General features: G+C 43.7%; 1 protein-coding gene across 2 annotated transcripts in view; it reads right to left on the bottom strand.

Annotated features, from left to right (window-relative positions):
* Positions 1-20983, bottom strand: part of LOC138796928 (very low-density lipoprotein receptor-like) — a 51982-nt gene extending 30999 nt beyond the window's left edge. Inside the window, exons 1-9 of one of the 2 annotated variants that reach the window (XM_069976671.1) lie at positions 20947-20983; positions 20009-20311; positions 15266-15475; positions 15054-15173; positions 12089-12262; positions 11435-11650; positions 6818-7053; positions 5491-5620; positions 520-695 (exon numbers count right to left, since the gene is read on the bottom strand). In XM_069976671.1, coding sequence (XP_069832772.1) covers positions 520-695; positions 5491-5620; positions 6818-7053; positions 11435-11650; positions 12089-12262; positions 15054-15173; positions 15266-15475; positions 20009-20306 — 1560 coding nt within the window. In that variant the 5' untranslated portion in view covers positions 20307-20311; positions 20947-20983. Of the gene's footprint in view, positions 1-519; positions 696-5490; positions 5621-6817; positions 7054-11434; positions 11651-12088; positions 12263-15053; positions 15174-15265; positions 15476-20008; positions 20312-20946 lie in introns of those variants that run through there. The other variant, XM_069976672.1, reaches the window with a different exon arrangement.
* Positions 20984-21924: the final 941 nt, after the last annotated feature.

Here is a 21924-nt window from a genome sequence, read left to right on the forward strand (position 1 = left end):
TGGTAACTGCAGGCAGAAGCAATTGTTGTAGCAATAAGTTGTAAGAACAGAGTAGAAGAACGTCTTGAGGGCCCGGCAGAGCACGGGCAGCAGAAGGGAATAGAGCAGCTCCTGCACAACCCGCCTGCCCTTTCCCAGTGCTATGTAAAGTTATATTACACTATGAATGGCTATTTGAGTAGTACCTTCGTTCTGCTATTCAGCACTACAGGCAGCAATGAATAAGTTATGAAGAGCTAAGCTGCCCTGCTCTTCTATAGCTGTAAATCGAGCATCAGGTATGAAACCAGGAAACCCATTTATAACTATAGAAAAGCAGGGGGACAGAGACCAGGCAGCTGTGCATAACCTGTAGTTGTATGGATTTTGCATAGAAACATGCATTTAGCATTGGGGGATTTATTTTGTATTAGCTTGTATAGTAGCTTGTTTTCAATTAAGGAAAAAAAAAATATATATAAATAAAATATAAAAACAAACATTATGATTTGAATGGTTATATACACAACTGACACTTACTGGACCAAGTGGAGAGAGATAGCAGGCATGAGAGCATCCTTCACATGGTACTTGACATTTTCCGCCTTCATCTGAACCATCTGAGCAGTCAGACTTCCCATCACAAACAACCTCAGTAGGAATGCAGTCAAAATTCTTACACTGGTATTGGCGATTGTTGCATTTTTTGGGCTCACCTGAATTTGAGAGAGGCGATCCTTACTATATAGACTTCACAGAACACAGGTTAAGTTTTTCTTAGGATATATTAATGGTGGTGCATGCAATGGAGAGGTAAATCCTCTCCTGTAAACTGGTGAATTTTTTTTTTGTACAATTTATTTGCATATAATGCGCCATAAAGCATGTGCAATGTTTGCCTATTGAAAACAGGAATTCCTGCCATACTTTATCTAAAATGTCACTTATTGAAAGTTAATTGTTCAGGTATGGATGCAGCTGATCTACATCCAAAAATGTGGCCAAGAGTGTACTCCAAAAATCAGAGGCTACCCTGGGGAAAATAAGTTATGAACACTAAAAACAAATAAATTTAAAAGGGGAATTAACATCTTTGTTTGCACAAACCTGCTGATAGTTCCCCTTAAGGTAGGTTTTCACTGGTTAATGTTGCTATGGATAGCTCTGCAAGAAGATCAGACCCATAAACTTCTGACAAATCTGCCAAAAATACACACCATAACAGTTGTGTTTAGTGTGGATTTCTTTTTTGGGACAATAACTGCATCACCTGCCAAACGGACCGCAGGACAGATCTTGGATAAAAGCAGCTATCTCAAGGTTTGAGTGGCTTGGAGGGGTCAGATTATGGGTACAGAGTCACTTTAAACCTACCTTTTCCTCTTCAGTGGTAGAAATGTATGCAACAAAAGGTGCATCAGAAAACTTCCATTATACATTTTTTTCTGATATCAATAGGAAACCACTTGACAGTTTTTATGTAGCATTTTTTGGCTGAAATGGTTGAATAGCAGTGGTGTAGCCACCATAGAGGCAGGGAAGGCAGTTGCTATGGGGCCCATGGAGGGAGGGGGCCCAGGGAAGATAGGAGCCTCCTGTGTCCTTTTGCTTAAACGGGTAGTGCGGCGCTAAAAAATTATTCACAGAACACCACACATTACAAAGTTATACAACTTTGTAATGTATGTTATGTCTGTGAATCGCCCCCTTCCCCGTGTCCCACCACCCCCGCCCGTGTACCCGGAAGTGTGTGGTGCATTATACATTACCTGATCCGTGTCGAGCCCGTCCGCCAGCGGAGGGGGGACGGCGGCAGGGATTCGGCCGGCCGTCCGAGGACGACGTTTGGCACAAGATGGCGGACGGGCTCAACACTGATCAGGTAATGTATAATGCACCACACACTTCCGGGTACACGGGCGGGGGTGGTGGGACTCGGGGAAGGGGGCGATTCACATACATAACATACATTACAAAGTTGTATAACTTTTTAATGTGTGTTATTCTGTAAATAATTTTTTAGCGCCGCACTACCCCTTTAACCCCTTATGTACTGCAGTGTGTAAGTGACCCAGTGTTCTCTTACGTGCTGCAACACAAAAAAAAGGTTAATTTGCTAAAGACAATTAGCTCTCTGCCTCACTACTTTGATAACCTCTGACCTCTGTTCTCTAAACTCCTGCAGAGGTCAGGAGTTACCAGTGCAGGAGTACTGAAGAAGAGGGCTAATTGTCTTCTGCATTAACCCCTTTTTTTGTGTTGCAGCATGTAAGAATACTGGCTCACTTACACACTGCAGTACATTAGGGGTTAAGCAAAAGGTAGTCTGCTCCTGCACCTATGTATATAACCATGAGGCTCCTAAAAGGCTGTTATAGTTACATACAGTGGATGGACAGAACAAGCAGACATTGGCTTTCTCCTCCGCCAGTCACTGTTGTTGACACACACACACACAGTAGGGGAGGGGGGCCCCCATACAGTTTTTGCTATGGGGCCCCATGAATCCTAGCTACGCCCCTGGTGAATAGTAACCATTTTGGAGGTAATAAAGCCATTTTAAACCAAAAAAATTAGTCAAACAGGAAAACCATTTGCAAATACAGACCCCTTTGTTCTCTGAGAAATAAACCCAAGCGGTCTGGCTGCGGCTAGTCCCATTCCTTCCTATAGACAACATATAAACTTTCAGCTGTGCTGCATCCCATGTATAGGGAAGACAGGAAAGATAACTTATGGTGCTTTTAAACAGAAATATTTATCTGACAGATTTTTAAAGCCAAAGCCAGGAACAGACTATAGAACAGGGAACAGGTCATCAAGGAAAAATTGAGATTTCTCATCTTTTCAAAACCATTCCTGGCTTTGGCTCCAAAAATCTATCCGATAAGTCTCTTTGTAAAGGCACACTTAGCCGAATGATTATTCAGCTGACTGTTATTGAAGGTGTATGCCCACCTGTAGATCCCAACATAAGGATGATAGGTTGTGTCAGTTAATTGCAGCATCTGGTCATTCTGGGGAACCACCTACTTGCAATCACTTCAAAACTTGAAGCAGAGTATTTAAAAAAGGTGCATCAGAAAACTTCCATTATACATTTTTTTCTGATATCAATAGGAAACCACTTGACAGTTTTTATGTAGCATTTTTTGGCTGATCCCAGCATAAGGATGAAAGGTTGTGTCAGTTAATTGCAGCATCTGGTCATTCTGGTCAGTGTGCTGCTTTGAGTGAATGAGAAGGCACGCGCTTGTCGCTGCCGCCACTCTCCGCTCAGATAACATGTTAGTTCTTTGAGCGGAGAGAAGAGGAAGCGGACGAGCGCGCGCTCTCCTATTCGCTCAAAGCAGCACACTGAGCACGGCGGGAATTTACGACGTTTATTTGGTGTGAACTGGCCCTAATCTTCGCACCGCTGCACTGTTAGGAGCACTGCTGAGTCTTCCAGCCCGCTGCCTCCATTGATCATTAGAAGGAGCTGGCAGATAATTAATGTTGCATTTATACAGAGATTTATCTGACAGATCTTTGAAGCCAAAGCCAGGAACAGACTATAAACAGGGAACAGGTCATAAAGGAAAGACTGGAATTTCTCCTCTTTTCAAATCTATTCCTGGCTTTGGCTTAAAAAAAATCTGTCAGATAAATCTCTGTGTAAATGCACCATAACAGTGCACAGGAGCCAAGATTACTCCAACAAACAGCGTGGGACCGGCACAGAGGAGGGAGGTAACACCCATCTTCGTCCTCAGCATCCAGTGCACTAATAAGGGGCTATCAGCAAGTTAAGATTTGTTTCCCATTAAAGTCAAATTTTTCTATTTTCTTTAACCCCTTAGCGACCCATGACGTATCTGATACGTCATGGTGCCGCGGGGGGTGTTCAGAGCGGGGTCCCGCGGGGACCCCGCTCTGAACGGCGCTGATCCCGGGCAGTGCCTCTATTAGCCGGCGCAGGCCAATTAAGCCTCTAAGTGCAGCTGTCAAACCTGACAGCTGCACTTAGAGGCTTCAGACCTCACATCCCTGGTGTCTAGTGGGACGGATCTCCTCCTACGATGCGATCGCGTGGGGGGGGGGGGGGGGCGGGGGGAGATCCGTTCTTCTGCCCGTGTCGGGCCTCAGCGTCGGAATGACGCTGATCCCGGCTTGGCAATAGATTGCTATGGCCTGCAGCAGGCCATAGCAATCTATGACCGATCTCATCGATCTTTGCTGTGTATATACACAGCATTGATCTCTATGAGTGATCTCTATGAGAGATCAGTGCTGTTTATATACAAGTCCCCCAGGGGGACTTCTAGTTACAGTAAAAATAAAAGTAAAAATGTTTTTTTGTTAATAAAAAATCCCCTCCCCTATTAAAAGTCCAAATCACCCCCCTTTTCCCATTTTATAAATTTAAATAAACAAATAAATAAACATATTTAATATCGCCACGCGTGTAATCGCCCGAACTATTAATCACATTCCTGATCTCATACGGTAAACTGCGTAAGCGCAAAAAAATTCCAAAGTGCAAAAATGCGCATTTTTTGTCGCATCAAATCCAGAAAAAATTTAATAAGTGATCAAAAAGACGTATATGCGCAATCAAGGTACAGATAGAAAGAACGCATCATGGCGCAAAAATATCATAGACCAAAGGATAAAAGTGTTATAAGCCTGGGAATTGAGTGATTTTAAGGAACATATATCTGTTAACCATGGTTTGAATTTTTTACAGGCCCTCACATAAAATAAAAGTTATACATGTTACATATCGTTGTAATCATAACGACTTGAGGAACATGCATAACCAGTCAGTTTTACCATAGGGCGAATGGCGTAAATGCAAAACTCCCCGAAATCAAAACAAATTCCTTTTCTCAATTTGACAGCGCCAATGGATTTTTTTTCCGGTTTCATAGCATATGTTATGGAAAAATAATGCCTGTCATTGCAAAGTACAATTGGTTACGCAAAAAAATAAGTGCTCATATACGTCTCTAGGTGAAAAAATGCAAGCGCTATGGCCTTTTAAACATAGTGGAAAAAGCAAAAGTGCAAAAACGAAAATTGGCTTTGTTAAGGGGTTAAAATTGTGGTTTTTCACACAATGTTTGAAATAATGCCCGATTTTAATAATTATGGCAATAAATAACGATCCCGCTCTTTATTGTTGTAATTATCAAAATATGGTCGTATTTTCACCTCAAAAATGTTGGGTGAACATAGCTTTGGTTCTTTTATAAAACAATCCCAAAATCTTGCAGTTTCCATTTTCACCACTAGGCTTAAAACTAAGCAGACATTCCCCATCCAGTCTGCCGAGAAGTAGTAGGAAACTGCTGGAAATGGATATTTTCTATCTGGAGATAATCATGAGGCTTACCATAAAGCATGTCACTAAATGCTGTTGTTCAGGCAAGATAGCAACCTACATAATAAGGTACTACAAATAAAATCTATCCTACAAGTTTCGGTACATAGACACTGCACTATTTACAAGAGAATAAAATACATTACATCCATCTTCATCACTGCCATCTCTGCAGTCCTTGTTTCCATCACATCTCCAGAAAAATGGAACACACTGATCTTCACTGGCACAAGCCCATTGTTTTTTCTCACAGGATATCTTCTCCCGTATACAGCCCTAAAGAAAAGGACAGAACAATTATCAAATTCAACATATATTCTTGGTAGGTGGTCATTCATGATTTTTCAGCTTCATTACCCATTGATCCCACATGAGGCCAGGGGATGTCAAACTCAGGCCCTCCAGCTGTTGCAAAACTACAAGTCCCATCATGCCTGGACAGCCAAAGCTTTAGCTATTATACATTACCTATGCATGGTGCAGGGCTCCTTCTCCCGGGTCCCGCGCACTCCTCCAGTGTCAGGGCGGCCTGTCTCGGTTGACAGGCCACTCAGCCAATCACTGGCCGGGACCGCGTCGCCCAGTGATTGGCTAAGCGGCCTGAGCTGAGACGCGCAGGACTCGGGAGAAACAGAAGAGCCCTGCACAGGTAATGTATATAGTCAGTCGCCGGCCACGCACAGCTATTCCATGTAGCGGTGCGTGGTCAGTGCCCGACAAATATAGGTCCTAACCTATATCAACGATCAGCCGTTAACGATCATCAGCTGATCCTGGTCTCTATTCCATGGAGCAATAATCGGCCGAATCGGGCAGATTCGGCAGATTATCGCTCCGTGGAATAGGGCCCTAAATCTGTGGTCTCATACATGCTACTTGCATTACAGGGCATTAAAGTGTTGCCATTTCCAGGAGGGAAGGAGGGGGGGGGGGGGGGCGGAACAGGGCACGCTAGACCGCATGTCTACAAATTGTTGCAGATTACACGTCACTGTCTCAATAACTTGTCAAGTGCCCTTGAGCATCAATTACAGCCAACGACTGTCACCTGCTGTTCACAAGTCGCCTTATTGTCTGCTGAGGCATGGCACCCGATTCTTCTTGAAGGGCGGCCCTCAGGTCATTGAGGCTCTGGGGCACACAGTTACAAGCCTCTACATGACACTGCCATTCCCTTATGATGCTGTATCCCCGATGAGCTGGAGCATAGTCCTCCATGAAGACCAGAAGCCCACCTGTTATCACCTAGCAACTCTGGGCCACAGCAGCCAGTGTTTTCTCCCCTGCAGCCTGACATTTTTGCTATTGCCAAACTTTTCCTTTAACCAGGAAGTGAAACTACCAAATACAGAACTAGGTCCCCCAAAACAAATAGCTTTGTAGTGGTTCTACAACTGAAGCTGATAAGTAAGCAATCCTATCTGCAGCATTATTAATAATTTTACCGAATACTGGATTAACCCTTCAACCTACCTTTTCATCACTTCCATCCTTACAGTCTTTGGCATCATCACACTTCCATTCCTCTATGATACATTCTCCACTTTGACATCTGAAATCCCCACGTTGACAGTGCTCAGGTTTAGCGATAGTGCAGTTCACTTCATCCGAATGATCTTCACAGTCATTGTCTCCATCACAATGCATGCTGTATGGAACACACTGTCCATTTGTGCATTGAAACTTGCCAGTGCTACATTCCTTAGGATCTATAAGACAGTTTATTAGTGGTTGGCATAGCTATAACTTTAAAGTATATGAGTATATGTCTAGTGTCCTAGTACAGGTGTCCTGTACAGGGGCGGTCTTGGCATTTCTGGGGCCCCAAGCAAAGTCATGTCTGGGGCCCCCCCATGCCCCCCCTCCTCGACATGCGCTGCCCCCCCATGCCCCCCCTCATCGACATGCGCTGCCCCCCCCCCGTGCCCCCCCTCCTCGACATGCGCTGCCCCCCCCCCAGTAGTCCTCTTATAACCCTCCTACCACCATACAGAGATTACATATCACCTCAAAACTGCTCTGAACAAAACAGGAAGATATTACCAATGATGCCATAACATAATACTGCCACACCATGACCCCTATCACTACAGACCCTATAACAGAGTGCAGTTACATCCAGTGACTTACAGGAGGCGTCTTCTCTGATCAGCGTCTTACTTTTTTTTCTCTCTCCATCCAGCGTGGGCCACCTTGAAGTCTTCTCCCGGCTGGTAATCTTCCCTCCAGAATCTATCAGAAATATTTTAGGCTCCAACACATACAGTAGTTAGGTCCCCTCTACGTCTATATAGTAGTTACGCCCCTCTGTGCCCCCACAGATTAAAGGTGTCCCTGTGCTCCCACTTATTAGGTATGTTCTGTGCCCCAGTATAGTAGTGAGGCATATAGGCACTTCTGTGCAGTCCCAATGTATTAAGACCGCTGTGTGCTGCTCCTAGTTATATAGACCCCTTGTGTGCTGCCCCCAGTAGTATATACCTCTTGTGTGCTGTCCCCAGTGGTATATAGACCCCCCTGTGTGCTCCCGCAGTTATATATAGACCTGTGTGATCACCCAGTTATACATAGCCCCCGTGTGCTCCCCCAGTATACTATATAGACCCCCTGTGTGCTGCTCCCAGTCGTATATACCCAGTGTGCTGCCCCCAGTTGTATATACCCCCCGTGTGCTGCCCCCAGTTGTATATACCCCGTGTGCTGCCCCCAGTTTTATATACCCCCTGTGTGCCCCCCCACTTGTATATAGACTCCCTGTGAGCTCCCCCACTTGTATATAGCCCCCTGTGAGCTCCCATTTATATAGCCCCCCACTTACATAGAGCCCCCCTGTGCGCTCCCCCGTTTATATAGACCCCCACTGTGTGCTCCCCCCGTTTATATACCCCCCTGTGCGCTCCCCCCGTTTATATACCCCCCTGTGCGCTCCCCCCGTTTATATAGCCCCCTGTGCGCTCCCCCCGTTTATATAGCCCCCTGTGCGCTCCCCCTGTTTATATAGCCCCCTGTGCGCTCCCCCTTTTTATATAGGCCCCCACTGTGTGCTCTACCTCCTATATAGTATATAACACAAAAAAAAAAAAAAAAAAAAAAAATTTTACCTGGGACCGGCATCTCCTCTTCTCGTCTCTTCTCTTCCCTCTAGTGGCCGCAGGAAGTGTTTCCCCTGCGGTCACAAGGCCGCTCTCTACTGTTGTCATGGCACCGGCGCTCCAGTGACGCCTCGAGCGCCGGCACCAGAGACACAGAGCGGCCTCTTGTGACCGCAGGGAAAACACTTCCTGCGGCCACAAGAGTGACTGACAGGGAGGGAGCCAATGGCTCCTGCCCTGTCAGTGCCGCTGCTGCCTGTAACTATGTGCGCTCGTTACGAGCACACAGTTAGCCGCAGCGGTCTTGGGCACCAGAGCGGGCCCCCCCTGGATGTCGGGGGCCCCACGCAATCGCGTGGGATGCGTGGTGCCCAAGACCGCTACTGGTCCTGTACCAGACCAGACTCCCAGACTTGTGCGGGCGGTGGCTGCTGGAGAGGAAGATGGCAGAGGGATGCTCAGTGTCCCTCCAGTGCCCTGTGTCCCTCAGTGTCCCCCTGCCATCATCCTCTCCAGCAGCCACAGCCCGCACAGCTCTGGGAGTCGGGTCGTGACTAGGGATGAGCGAACTGGCAGAGGTTCGGGTTTGTATGAACCTGAACTATCTGCTTCTGATTCCCACTGTCTGCCTGCTCCGTGGAGAAGGTGGATACAACCTTAAGGACCACCTGGAAAACTGTGATACAGCCATAGCCATAGGCTGTATCCCAGTTTTCTAGACGGTCCTCAGGCTGTATCTACCCTCTCCACGGAGCAGGCAGACAGCGGGAATCAGAAGCAGATAGTTCAGGTTCATACGAATCCGAACCTCGGCCGATTCGCTCATCCCTAGTCGTGACATTACCATTTTATCCAGGAAGTAAAGCCATGATGCAGTAGAAAGTGCAGGGAAAAAGCACTTCATGTGTATTTCCCATAGTAGGTGTATACAGTATTGGGAATTTGTAATTAGGTAATATATTTGTAATTTGGTAATAACTTTTGGGGGGCAATACAATACTTAAAAAAAAGTGAAAAAGTCTGGCAACAATTTTTATTGCTGTTCACCAATCACTGGCTTGGGTGCCTCACACCTCACTTAGTCCCAGTCACCGCTATTTAGGAGAGTTAGTTCCTGGTGGGAAGGTCTTCTGTAGCGGAGTTTGTGAGACTGAGAAAACTACTATGCACTGCTAAGCCCAGAGGTGAGGTAGCTGTCACCAGGGTTCAACCTTGCCTATGTAAGGCATTCTTTTAAAAGTCAGGACAATCCAAAGCCAGAATTGATTTGCAGTGGAGCAAATAGCATAAAGTGAGGTACTCCATTGAACCTTGTTCAGCCTACTCGGGGAACCTTGAGAGGTTTGCTTTGCCCAGTTGTTCAAGCCTGGGGCTCGTAATACCAAACCCAATACACGCTGGAATAGTTTGGCATAAGGCAGTCTTCTTCTGTCTTTGGATTCTAACCGTGAGTAGGAGTCCTCTTCCTACACTAAGCCACTACAACTGATCCCGGCAGAGTACTATTTAGGCAAGGTCCCCAAGACAGCCCCCTAGCCTGCTAAACTCCGCTACACTTCCTATTCAACCCCAACAATTCCTCTTCACTTCCAATCCACACCCCATGCACCCAAAGCTAAAAACTCAGTTGTCCATCAATGGAAGGGACATTGTTAACTGATTATGTTGGTGCACTTCCTACTAAAAAGTATTAATTTTTTTTTAGGAAGGATCCGAAGTAAAAGTAACTTTAAAGGACTAGACTCTGCTCATTCCTCTCCGCCGCACCTGCTCTGACACATTTTGCTACCCTTACAAAGCACAGTGCCAGTGTGTCCGGGGGTGGGTATCACAACTCCTGGCCACTGTGACAAGTGCCCATGCAGAACCACCGACTAACCCACTGCTGTTTTCACCTAGCAAACCCGGATCACAGCATATGTATACGAAAAGCAGCGCTAATTCTGGCCATTCTCTCTTTAGTATAAATACCTTTCCTCCTGGTTACCACCCTGCAAATACCATCTGTGTCTGCATTCACACTATAGCTGAGCATAGGGAAAGCAGACTACACACACTGAAAAACAGATCCTGCAACCGTACTTCACATAAGCAAATCTTCAAAAGTTCCTGTACCAGTACTAGGCAGCACCTTTGATTTCAGCCATTTCTCTGCCAAGAACCTGCATCTGTCTGCCTCTTAGCACTTTCTGCTCACTTATCTCACTCCAACCAACGGGATTCAAATGCCACACAATCGGACTCTAGAATGCTCCAGGACATTTCTATTGAATCTTTAGCATGTGTGTAAGTAGTAATAACTTTTAAACAGTAACCGCTTTTAAAGAAGTCGTATGGGAGGTACAAAAACTGCAGGCTGGTGGTGGCAGAAAAAAAAAAAAAAAAATCCAACTGAACTCATCCGTCAGCATGCCTCCAAGTCCCATTCACATCAGCCAGTGACTTGCAGCATTGCTAGCTGCAACATCACATCCCTGGCTGAGTGATTGCCCACCCAGCCAATCAGTGACTGGGGTAGGACATCGTTCAGCCAGGCTGTGAGGTTTCAGGTGGGGGAAGCTGGGTACATGACATACCCGGTTTCCAGCAGAGGATGACAGCTGGCTGATGTGAACAGGACCTGGGAGCAGTGCAGAGGCACGGAAAACAAGAGAGTTCAGTTCTTTATTTCCCTGCCCCCACCAGCCTGCCTGCAGTTTTTGTACTTCCATGGGACTTCTCCTTAAAGGGGTTATCCAGCGCCACAAAAACATGGCCACTTCCTTCCAGAGACAGCTCCACTCTTGTCTCCAGCTTGGGCGGGGTTTTGCTGCTCAGTTCCATTGAAGTGAATGGAGCTTAATTGCAAACTGCACCTAAACTGGAGACAAGAGTCGTGTAGTCTCAGAAAGTGGCCATGTTTTTGTAGCGCTGGATAACTCCTTTAAAGCCAGAACATACCATTCACAAAATAGAGCTATTTTTTTTATCCTAACAAAAAACACACATATTGGCTTACCACAGCCTTGCTCATCTGTCTCATCAAAGCAGTCAGTTTTTCCATCACATATTAAGTCCTGAGGAACACAGCGAACATTCCTATCACAGCGCATGGCACAGTTTTTTGATGGACTCAAGCAATTCTGCTCGTCGGAGCCATCAGGGCACTGTGGCACACCATCACAGCGATGCCGATGCTCAATACATTTTGTACCAGTTAAACATCGAAAAATTCCTTGAAATAAAAATTACATGTATAAATGATCATTGCAGTTCATTGCAGTGTGCATTGTATTCTTGATCTATGCTCTGCAATATTTTTTTTCCCCCAGGATTTAGCAATTTGACTGAAATACAAGCCGCGACATAGGATTTGCAGGTTAACATTTTTATTTAATTTAAGTTTACCTGTTTCAGTCCTAACCAGATATAGTCTCCCTCTATCGCCAGCTGTCTATACATGCTATATGCCTTACAGTAAATCAGTTTTAACATGCACACTACTTTTGCATTATAGCAATAAGACTTTGCATTAAAAGGCAAACATTGTTTAATTACCATCTAGAACATATACAAATAACTATATTCTTTATATTTGCATAATTGAAGAGCAACATTTTTTGTCAATCACTTGAGTGCACTGAAACAATTGATAAGCTACAGTTCACTTTACCTGCATTGCCACAAAGGTTTGTGCAGTTCTCTTCATCAGAACCATCTGAGCAATCCTTATCACCATCACAAATATGTTCTGTAGGCACACATGCTTTTCCATCCCGACATGGAAGAGATGCCCATGAACAAAATAAAGTCTCAGAAGCTGGTTTCTCTTGCAATTTAACATCACCTGTCATGCACATTACAGAAGTTAGAGAGAGTAATCAGAAAGGCTCTATTCACACATTATGTGTCTACAGGGATATGATTCGCGCAGCAAGACAAACCCACACATACGTCCTAGTTCGGACTGCAACTGCTGCACAAACACACCAATAGAACTCTTCAGAATCTGCAGTTTTGCGGGGGTGATCCACAAAAATACAGATATGCAGTCTGCAAATAGTGACATAGGAATTAACACTTGTTTTTGCTGGTCTACAAAGGTGGCAGAGCCTGCTCAGTAATTTTTCACATTCATCAAGGAGAAAGGTCCTTTCAGTTGTAATGTCCATAAAGCATGCTACTAAATGCTGTTAGGACACAACTTGGCAGGCCCTAAAACAATGCTAAGGGATCCGCTGTCTGGTTTCTGTTATCTTTACCATTTTCTCAATATGCAAATAGGGTCTTTTGGAGCATTGGAGGAGGGCATAGTGCACGGATATCTCCATCCCCAGGTGACGCGAACCTTTTCTGTTCCCTCAGTCTCCTCTGTCAAGTCCGATACAGTCAGTCTGTCCATCAGTGTCTGGTGCCCACGTGTGGACGAGCGGTCACTTGCCAGATGGTGCTGAGTGATGCCACTATGGTGGTGGTAGGTCAAGATATAGCGTAGCCAGGTGGTAGATTGTCGTGATGGCAGTGTCAGTGGGGCACAGGTATGGAGGCCACCTGCTTTTATTTTATGGTGGCTGGCTATATCCTTTCTCCTGTGGTCGGTGACCTGCCAGGCTGTGAGGGTACTTGGGTACTTATCACGGGTGTCCGGAGTGGAGTTGTGATCCACCCGGACTATTGGTACCGCTACCCACAGAAAGGGGAGATGACTCAAGGATGAAGTAGTGACTGTAGGTGTTATCATAAATGAAATCTTCTTTACTGTGAGAGTGCTTCTTTACTGTGAGTACTTACTGTACTTATAATACTGTACAATAGCTGATCATAGACTGCAGACGTGACAGAACAGAATCTGCGCTAAGCCTTAGAGTAGAAGAGTTGAGCTGACTTGGCTGTGTGCTGAGAAGTAGAGTGAGCTGAGAACAGTGGAGAGGAGTTTGTGCTTTAAGTTCAGAGTAGTACAGAGGAGTTTGTGCTGAGAGTCCCAACCCAGGGTGGAAGTGTGCTCTGCCGGAACTTTGGAAGAAGCAGAATACTTGGAAATAGAAGTATACTTGTGCCCGTGTTTCGACCTTTGCTGCTGTACCACCTGTTGCCCTACAGTGTCGAGTGACCTGTCCTATTAGAGTGACAACCCCCAAACCTTGTTACTCGAGTTGAGCAAGGTAAACCAACTACCTGGTTACATCTGCAATGCGAGATAGAGTACGAAGGCTTGTAGCAACTTTGCTCTATCCAGATCAGTTCCTCTTGTTTCAGGATACTGTCCTGCACTTTAGAGATGTTCACGGCATGGGTTGGGGTGATCTGACTTGTCCTTTCTCAAGTAGTTGCATAGCATAGTTGGAACGAAGATAGCGTCTAAAAGAAAAGTCTCTGTCTCCCATGTGCGTCCATCCACTACCACACTCCTGACTAGACTACACTGGACACTGACTGGTGGGGGGGGGACCTGGCAAAAACAGGGCCCAGCTGGACTACAACAGGGACTGTCTTGTCTCGAGTCATCCCTCCACTAAGACTTGGGTAAGACTCACTTAAGTGTGGGCGTGTTACTTCCTCTCCCCATGCGACAACTTCCTACAGGAGGTGTAATGTCCCCTGTGAGTGGTGGAGAAGAAAGTGTACAGAGAAGAGAGAATAGCGAGATAGGTGGACTGGGCCTGCTTCCAGTGCACCAAAAGACCAGGCAGTGGTCTAAAAAAAAACATCACCATCAGAATCCACATGGCAGCACCGGTAGAATGAAAGACGTAAGGTATGCATTGAAGTGGCACAATCACTTTAAGTCGCAGCAGAATCTGGCTCTAATACATGAAGTCTAGGACATACATGTCCTTAAAAGCAGCCAGAAAAAAGTCAAACAAAAGGTACACTGAGAAAAGCAAGCAAATACTAAGCACAAGGTTTACGTTTGTTGAGCAATGCAGTCACCAGGGATTTTTTTTTTAGTTTTTTTTTTTTTATCAGAAACCATTTAAGAAATTAATTCAGCAATATGACCCATCCCAGAATTACAGTATGAATCCTGCAGCTGGACATTCTGAACATGATTCTAGACAGTGTGATCTTGGCTAAAATTGACAGGGCTGCTTAGCTGCAATCAGTGGGTTTGCTTAAAGGGAACCTGCCACCAAGACAATGCTATCTAATCTATTGCCAACATATTATAGAGCAGGAAGAACTGAGCAAATAGATCTATATCTTTAAAATAACTTATGTCTATTGAAATCCCTGCCTATTGTGTGATGAGTCCAGTGGGGATTGCCACTTAATGGACTGGACTCTTTAGCATGGAAAACACATATCAATCAATAAGTTAATCTGAATCTTTTCCCATAAAGATATTTATCAATGTATTCAGCTCCTTCTGCTTTGTAATATGAAGCCAAAAGCTTAGACGGCATTTTCATGGTGACAGGTTTCCTTTAAGTACATAAATTGTTTCAATTAGGCTAGAATAGGTAAAATTTTCCCTGTAGTCACTTTGCAGAAGTTGTTCCAACTACTGTGCCAATTGCTTAGATTTTTTTTATAACTGTACATTTATTTCAATCAGCAGAAAAGACATGAGGAGACAGACTTATAAAAGGTTTTATGCTTTTTACACTAGGAGGGTGGTCTAAAAATTGTGGACTTACTATCAGAGCAGCTAACCCGGTCATCTGGGCATAGACAGTGTACAACTTCTTTGGAGCCAGGCACACAGATCTCTTCTGACATACAGCCACCATTGGCCATGTTGCACCTAGAGTGACTGCCTTTGTAAACACAATTAAGAGTTTATTTGCAACAAGTCTGTAACCATATAAAGTGCACGGCCTGTTATCTAAAGACAAGGTTAATTGGCTACCTTTCACGTGACTGGAGGTTACTACTACAATTTTCGTCAGATTCAAGTTGTAAACGACAGAGACCATCTTCATTGTTTTTCTGTTCCATATCTCGACAAACGGCTCATTGTAAGAAACCAGATACGGCTCAAATGAATCTATCAGTATGCTTGTGAAATTGTCTTTTAAATGGATAAGACGATCTTTACGAAGGCCAAACGAATACAAACCTAGAATAAAATCAAAATTAGGGCAATAAGGACTATTTTCTCTCCCTAAGATGAATACAGAGAATACCACCATTTTGTTTAACAAAGTACTATAAGGCTACGTTCCATAGCAGGGAAAAAACAGCAGCATTGTTATAATCTTGGCCGTGAATAACGATTATTCGTGGCTGTGATAAGACTGCCGCCTTATGGGAACATAAACAACCCTTGGATATTGGCACAATGTGGACAAGGTTTATGTCCTGGACTGTTCTCAGAAAATATATAGCCATTTTCCTGTTTTATACAAAAATGTATAACCCAGTAGGATTCATAGTTGTTCATATTGCAGACTAAGAAAAAAAAAAAAAAAAAAAAAAAGGTCCATCAAGAGCAGAATATCTGATTGTGAAACAGGGTCCATCTCAGTGAGACTCAGAAGGACTCCTACACATCCTGGATAACCCGATGTAACAGGCCAGAGTATACCGCCAGCCCAGACTGTACCTGGGGATAAAATAGCCTAGGTTATTTTATACCCCCATGAAATCAGTGGCAGTGAGTGATATGCACAAGAAATACTAATTTTTCAACATTTTATTGGGGATTCGGCTTTGTCTGCTGATTTAAGTGAGAAGCTACTGATGGTAATCTTAAAAATCTAAACACATAGGAGATTTATCAAACAATGGGGGATATTTATCAAACATGGTGTAAAGTGAAACTGGCTCAGTTGCCCCTAGCAACCAGATTCCACCTTTCATTCCTCACAGACTCTTTAGAAAATTAAAGGTGGAATCTGTTTCACGCTGAACAGCGCACGTCTGCTTCCTCCCCTCTCCGCTCAAAGAAATTACGTCTTTTCTCTGACCGGACAGCGGCGGCAGCGGAGGAGCGTGCGCCCTCTCCTTCACTCACAGTGAGACACTGAGCATGGCGGGATTCCGTGGCGGAATGCCTACGTTCTTGCTCAGTGTTAACAGGGCCATAGTGGACATTTATCATTATGTTTTGTTTTGGCCAATAAGGAGATTTTGCGCACTTCATAAATACCTGTCCAAGACTTAAGGGTTTTGCGCCATTTTACATCAGTTTTCAATGCCTGCACCTTTTTTCAATGTATGCAAGGGGGAGGGGGGTTGTTCTATTAACTAGTTTTCATTAGATTTGTAAAGTGCAAATTTTCATTTTTTTGCGGAAAACTCTACCCTAGCATAGCTTTGTAGCCAAAGCTGTTTGCGACTGGGTTTACACTGTTATTGCAGTCCATTTTTTTCCCCCCAGATTAGGTTTTTGCAAAATGTATGAGGGGAAAAAAAGCAGCGTTTGTGTGCCTCCATTTTGATCAGTTTTTCCATAAATCAGTTTTTCCATTCCATAATAAAAAAAAATATATGTATAAAAATGCATTTTTTTACTGTGGCATTTTTGTGTACACTAAAAAAAGATGCGTTTTGATCAGTTTTTCAATCCATTTTTTTGCAAGAAAAGGATGGAAAAAAAAAATGGACTGCAAAAAAACGCATAAATTGTGCAATATATTTTGCAAGATGTATCAAGGCACTTGCATCTAATGATTTTTGCACAACAACCGTAAAATTTTACACAGCCCATAAAAACTTCACCTGCTTAAATAGTGCAGATGATACAGTGATGGGACAGCACCACCTACTGTCAGTTCAGTGTAAGCACTGTACTGTATTTCTCAACAAGAGGAAGCAGCTGTGTGTCAGAGTATTCTAAAAAAAAAAAAAAAAAATCTGCGCAATTTCGTACAAATTAGAGATAAAAAAAACAGTGAAGTGATAACATTATGACCTGGAGGGATATATTCTAGCCTAGGCTATTTTACACCCCCAGGGATATAGTCTGGGAGGGTATATTGTGGCCTGGGCTAGACTGTCCCCAGGTTTATAGTATAGCCTAGGCTATATTAGACCCCTGGGTATGAAAATATATGCCCTGGTATATACTGTTGACTGGACCAGGGGTGAGAAAACCAGTCAAGTAATAACAGTATGGCCTGGAGAGATATAGCATGGCCAAGGCTGTTTTATACCCCCAGGTGTAGGGTTTATCCCCAGGGGTACACTGTGGCCTGGTTCGACATTAGATGGATATATTCTGGCCTGGATGGGAATACTCTGGCCTAGATTATGTTACACCTTGGGGTATAGTTTGGTCTAGGCTATTTTACACACCATGTAAAGTACCCGGGTATAATCTGGACGGGGGTTCTGGCCTGCTACACCGGTTCCAACCTCAGCCAAGTTTTTTGACATACAAAGGCGGGGGCACCACCCCCTTCAATATACTAAATGAGAGAGCTAAAGGAGAGAGCTCAGTACTTGTGACATCACCCTCGATAAAGCAACACGCGAAACGCGCGTCGGGTGAGTGGTGAGGTGGACAAATATACTAATGACATGTGGTATGGGTAATATATAATAACTTCTGACGGTATTCATTTTTGATTATTCACTGTTTTATTTCTGTCTGTGATATACCCAGTATATATGCATGTAGGTTACTTGATAGCTGTTATTTATTATATGGTTTGTCATATAATATAATTTTATCTACCTATATCGACCCAGTGTTGGGGATTTGTAATAGCTCCAGCTCCCATTACATGTATCTTAGCAAAGTTTGTTTTTGAATATATTTAAAGTGTCACTGTCGTGAAATTTTTTTTGCAGAAATCAATAGTCCAGGCGATTTTAAGAAACTTTGTAATTGGGTTTATTATCCGAAAAATGCATTTTTATCATGAAAAATCAGTTTGAAGCTCTCCCCCCTGTCTTCATTGTTCTCCTATGGAGAGAGCTAAAGAAAAGACCAAAACAGGACAACAAAGTTAATCTACAAATCCCTCACGGGATATCTTCTGTGACAGTCACCAGTGACCTGTCTGAGCTCAGATTACAGCTGTCACCCAGCTCCGTGCCTGTAATCCTCTGTTATCTGCTTTCTGCTGCCGGCTAACTCCCTCCTTCCTCCTCCCCCCTCCCTAGAACAGACAGAGTACGTCTCCTGCAACAAGTCACAATTTTCAGATTTTTCAGAGTGGATGAAAAAGAGGAAGGAGGGGGGGGGGACCTGGGAAAAGGCTTTTTACATGCAGATAATGGCAGATTTGGCTAATAAACCCAATTACAAAGTTTCTTAAAATCTCCTGGACTATTGACTTCTGCAAAAAAAAAAAAAGAAAAAAAAATACGACTGACTCTTTAATAAAAAGATGATATTGTCTATATCTTGGTCTTGCATTTGTTTTATTATTTGGTTTTGGTCTAAATATACTAAATGAGGCAAGATGCTCATTTAGTAAGTTTTCTCAACTGTTCTCCCTCTGGGCTGTTTCACATGTCATCCCCACCATTTTATTGATCTGACATAGATCTTAACTGCTGGACCAGTCTTTGTATATGGAATTGATAAGCTGGAGGAGGCCATATGATTACACTGCAGTGTCTCAGAACAGAGTTCCTTCTTTTATCGTTTCCTTCAAAGTGTATCTTTATATCTAAGTCAGTCAATCAGTTATTGCCTCTGTTCTGGAAAACTATGGTCCACTGCAAACTGTGTGTATTGTGTCACCCCTCTAAGTATTCAGGTCTGTTATTTCATTTATTTCTCATGCATATTCAGTTATCAGTGCCTAATGGTATTATGTCGCCCTCCAGTGTTCAAGTATGGTACTTATGTATATTTGTTCCTATATGTCCTAATGGTGTGATGATGCAATGGCTTGGTGTCACGTGACTGTCCCCTGCTTCCATGGTAACCCCAATAGCCATCGAGCTTTGGCTGGGAATACCATGTGACTTCCTGTCCTACCTCAGTCGTTCTCTCCACCTTCAGGGGAGAAGGGTGTGTGTTGCTGCTGCTCCTGTGTCACAAGGCCGCAACCTTGCGGTACCTGCTGCTGCACTTACTAGAAGTGTTCTGGTCCAGTCGGGACCTGGCTGTGTTCCATTCTCAAGATTCTCATCCTAAACACAAGATCTGGGTGCCGTTCTTCAGTCATTCCTCTCATCATCACCTCTAATCATCAACACCAAGTATTCATCTCAGTTTCATTCCGCCCAGCATCTCAACTTCAGTATCACTACTACTCCCATCATCCAGCATGTTACTCTCAGCCTATTGCAGCATCACCCATTACTCTGCCTTATCCAAGTCTGCCTTGCATCCGGAGAGAGTGTTGCTACGAGTTACCACCGTTATAATAAGATACACAACTACCGTTTCTGAGCCTTGGCATTGGTGTAATTATTGGTGCCCTGACTAAGGACAACGAAGAATTGCTCGGCCTCCGCTTGGACAGGTACCCGGTCTACAGCTGCTATCCCTCGTGCCCATACCGTGACATACCATCAGGCAAGTGGCTAACCGGGTCCCTACCCAGTACTACCACCTACTACCCTCAGCGGAGTGGCCCAGCGCATATGATGATTATACCATTTGAAGTTTATTCACACCGTAGAATGCTGTACAGTTTATCAATGTAGACAGTAAAATTCTTGGACAGCGTAAGTCTAGGCTACTTACTGTAATCTGGTGAGGTCCACAAAATGCTGTGGGATTTTACATCCAAACTCATTTGTGTAAACCCAGTGCCATTCAATATGTTCTCCACGTCACCACCAATAAGAGTCATCTGCCGGATTAGGTTGTCTTCTACTACATACAGCAATGCCTTCTCCCAGTTAAGCAGCAAGTGTTGTATTGAATTCGTGGACTGATAAATAACCTTTGTCCCTGATCCAGAGTGCTTGGTCACACAAACTTTGTTTTTTTCAGAAGCCAGCCAATAAATATTTCCTGTAGTAATGTCTATTCTAACCATAGACACTAGGGGGGGGGGGGGGGGGGGGGGAGAAAAAAAAAAAAAAAAAAAAAGATATGTTTATATAGATCTCTGAAGATAATTTTGAATTTCCTACAAATGCAGGTTGCAGTCAAGCAGATTAAAACACACACACCAAAAAAAGCTCGTCTTAGGGTACAAACACACACCGTATACGCAGCAGATTTGATGCTGTGTTCAGTTATATAGATCTAATCTGCTGCGTATCGCAGCAGTAAATACACAGCGTATACGGTGTGTATTTGTACCCTTAAAGGGGAATTCATTTTTTTCTCTCATATCAATTGATGTTGGAAACTTCTATAGATTTTTAATTTATTCTATTTAAAAAAACTCCAGTCTTCCAATACCATTATCAGCTACTGTATGTCCTACAGGAAGTAGTGTATTCTTTCACGTCTGACACAATGCTCTCTGCTGCAACTTCTCTTCCTGCAGAACATACAGCAGCAGATATGTTCTGGAAAACAGGAGATTTTTAAATACAAATAGTAATTTACAAGCCTTAAACTTTGAGACCAGCTGATTTGAAAAAAAAAAAAAAAAAGGTTTTGCTGGAGCACCCTTTTAAAAATTATACAGACTACTTTACAACTGTACAGATGTAACATCCTGATACCTGCACCACCAGTTTGGATGACTTTAGGATTGTTTAAGAGGACATTAGATCGTAGGAGAAGACCATGGTCATCAGTCCAGTATACGAGGTCTCGTTTCCAGTCAACATCCATTAAATTTACTTTTGGTGCCTGCCAGACAACAGCCCGTTTCATGAGAACACCTTGAAATCCCAATTCCATTAAATGAATTCCATTACCAGTTCCATACATGATCTTTAGGCCTTAAACACAAAGACATTGATTTGTATAAGTTTTACTCAAGTTAAAAATTCTAACATTAGAATTTTCTCTCAGTTGCTAATGGATTTATAAATCTACTCACTTTCACATTTGCCAGATGGCAGAAGAAACATTCCTGCGGGGCAGGCGCACTTATAGGATTTGGCCAAAACAGGTGACAACAAACAGATGTGACTGCAGGTCCCGAGAGAACATGGCGATCGTTCCTCTGAGAAAAAGTAAATTACAAAGAAATTAGGGGGTTTTTTTTTCAGTGTTGAAATGTGTTGTACAGTCTTAGGGCACTATTATATGAATAAAGTTAATTTGGGCAGATATTGCTCTGTATAATAAAGAAAACTATTAGCCAAGGAATTTATCACTATCTTCCAACATTTAAAAGTCGGCTGCCAACCGCACTTTGCTACATGTAATAGTGATGCGCGGTGATTGCCAATTACAGGTATGTGTAATGTTATACTTTACACTATCAATGCTCCCCATGTCCTCCTGGCTTTTCCACGCTCACTGTGCTGTATGCCAGGTGTTGGGGCTGCTGCGTGGGTGCAAGGACACTTAGGCACTTGTCACAGTGGCCAGAAGTGGTGTTGGAACCCGCCCCTGGACAAACTGACACCTTGCTCAAGGTTTAGATAACGCAAGTGTGAACAGGTGTATAGGTGCAGGTGCAAAAGAATAGACCAGAGTCCTATGACTTAACCAGGATAACTTTGTTTTCTTGTAGAAACTTCAGTGCA

The sequence above is a fragment of the Dendropsophus ebraccatus genome, chromosome 7 (assembly GCF_027789765.1).
Source record: "Dendropsophus ebraccatus isolate aDenEbr1 chromosome 7, aDenEbr1.pat, whole genome shotgun sequence".
Classification (NCBI taxonomy): Eukaryota; Metazoa; Chordata; class Amphibia; order Anura; family Hylidae; genus Dendropsophus; species Dendropsophus ebraccatus.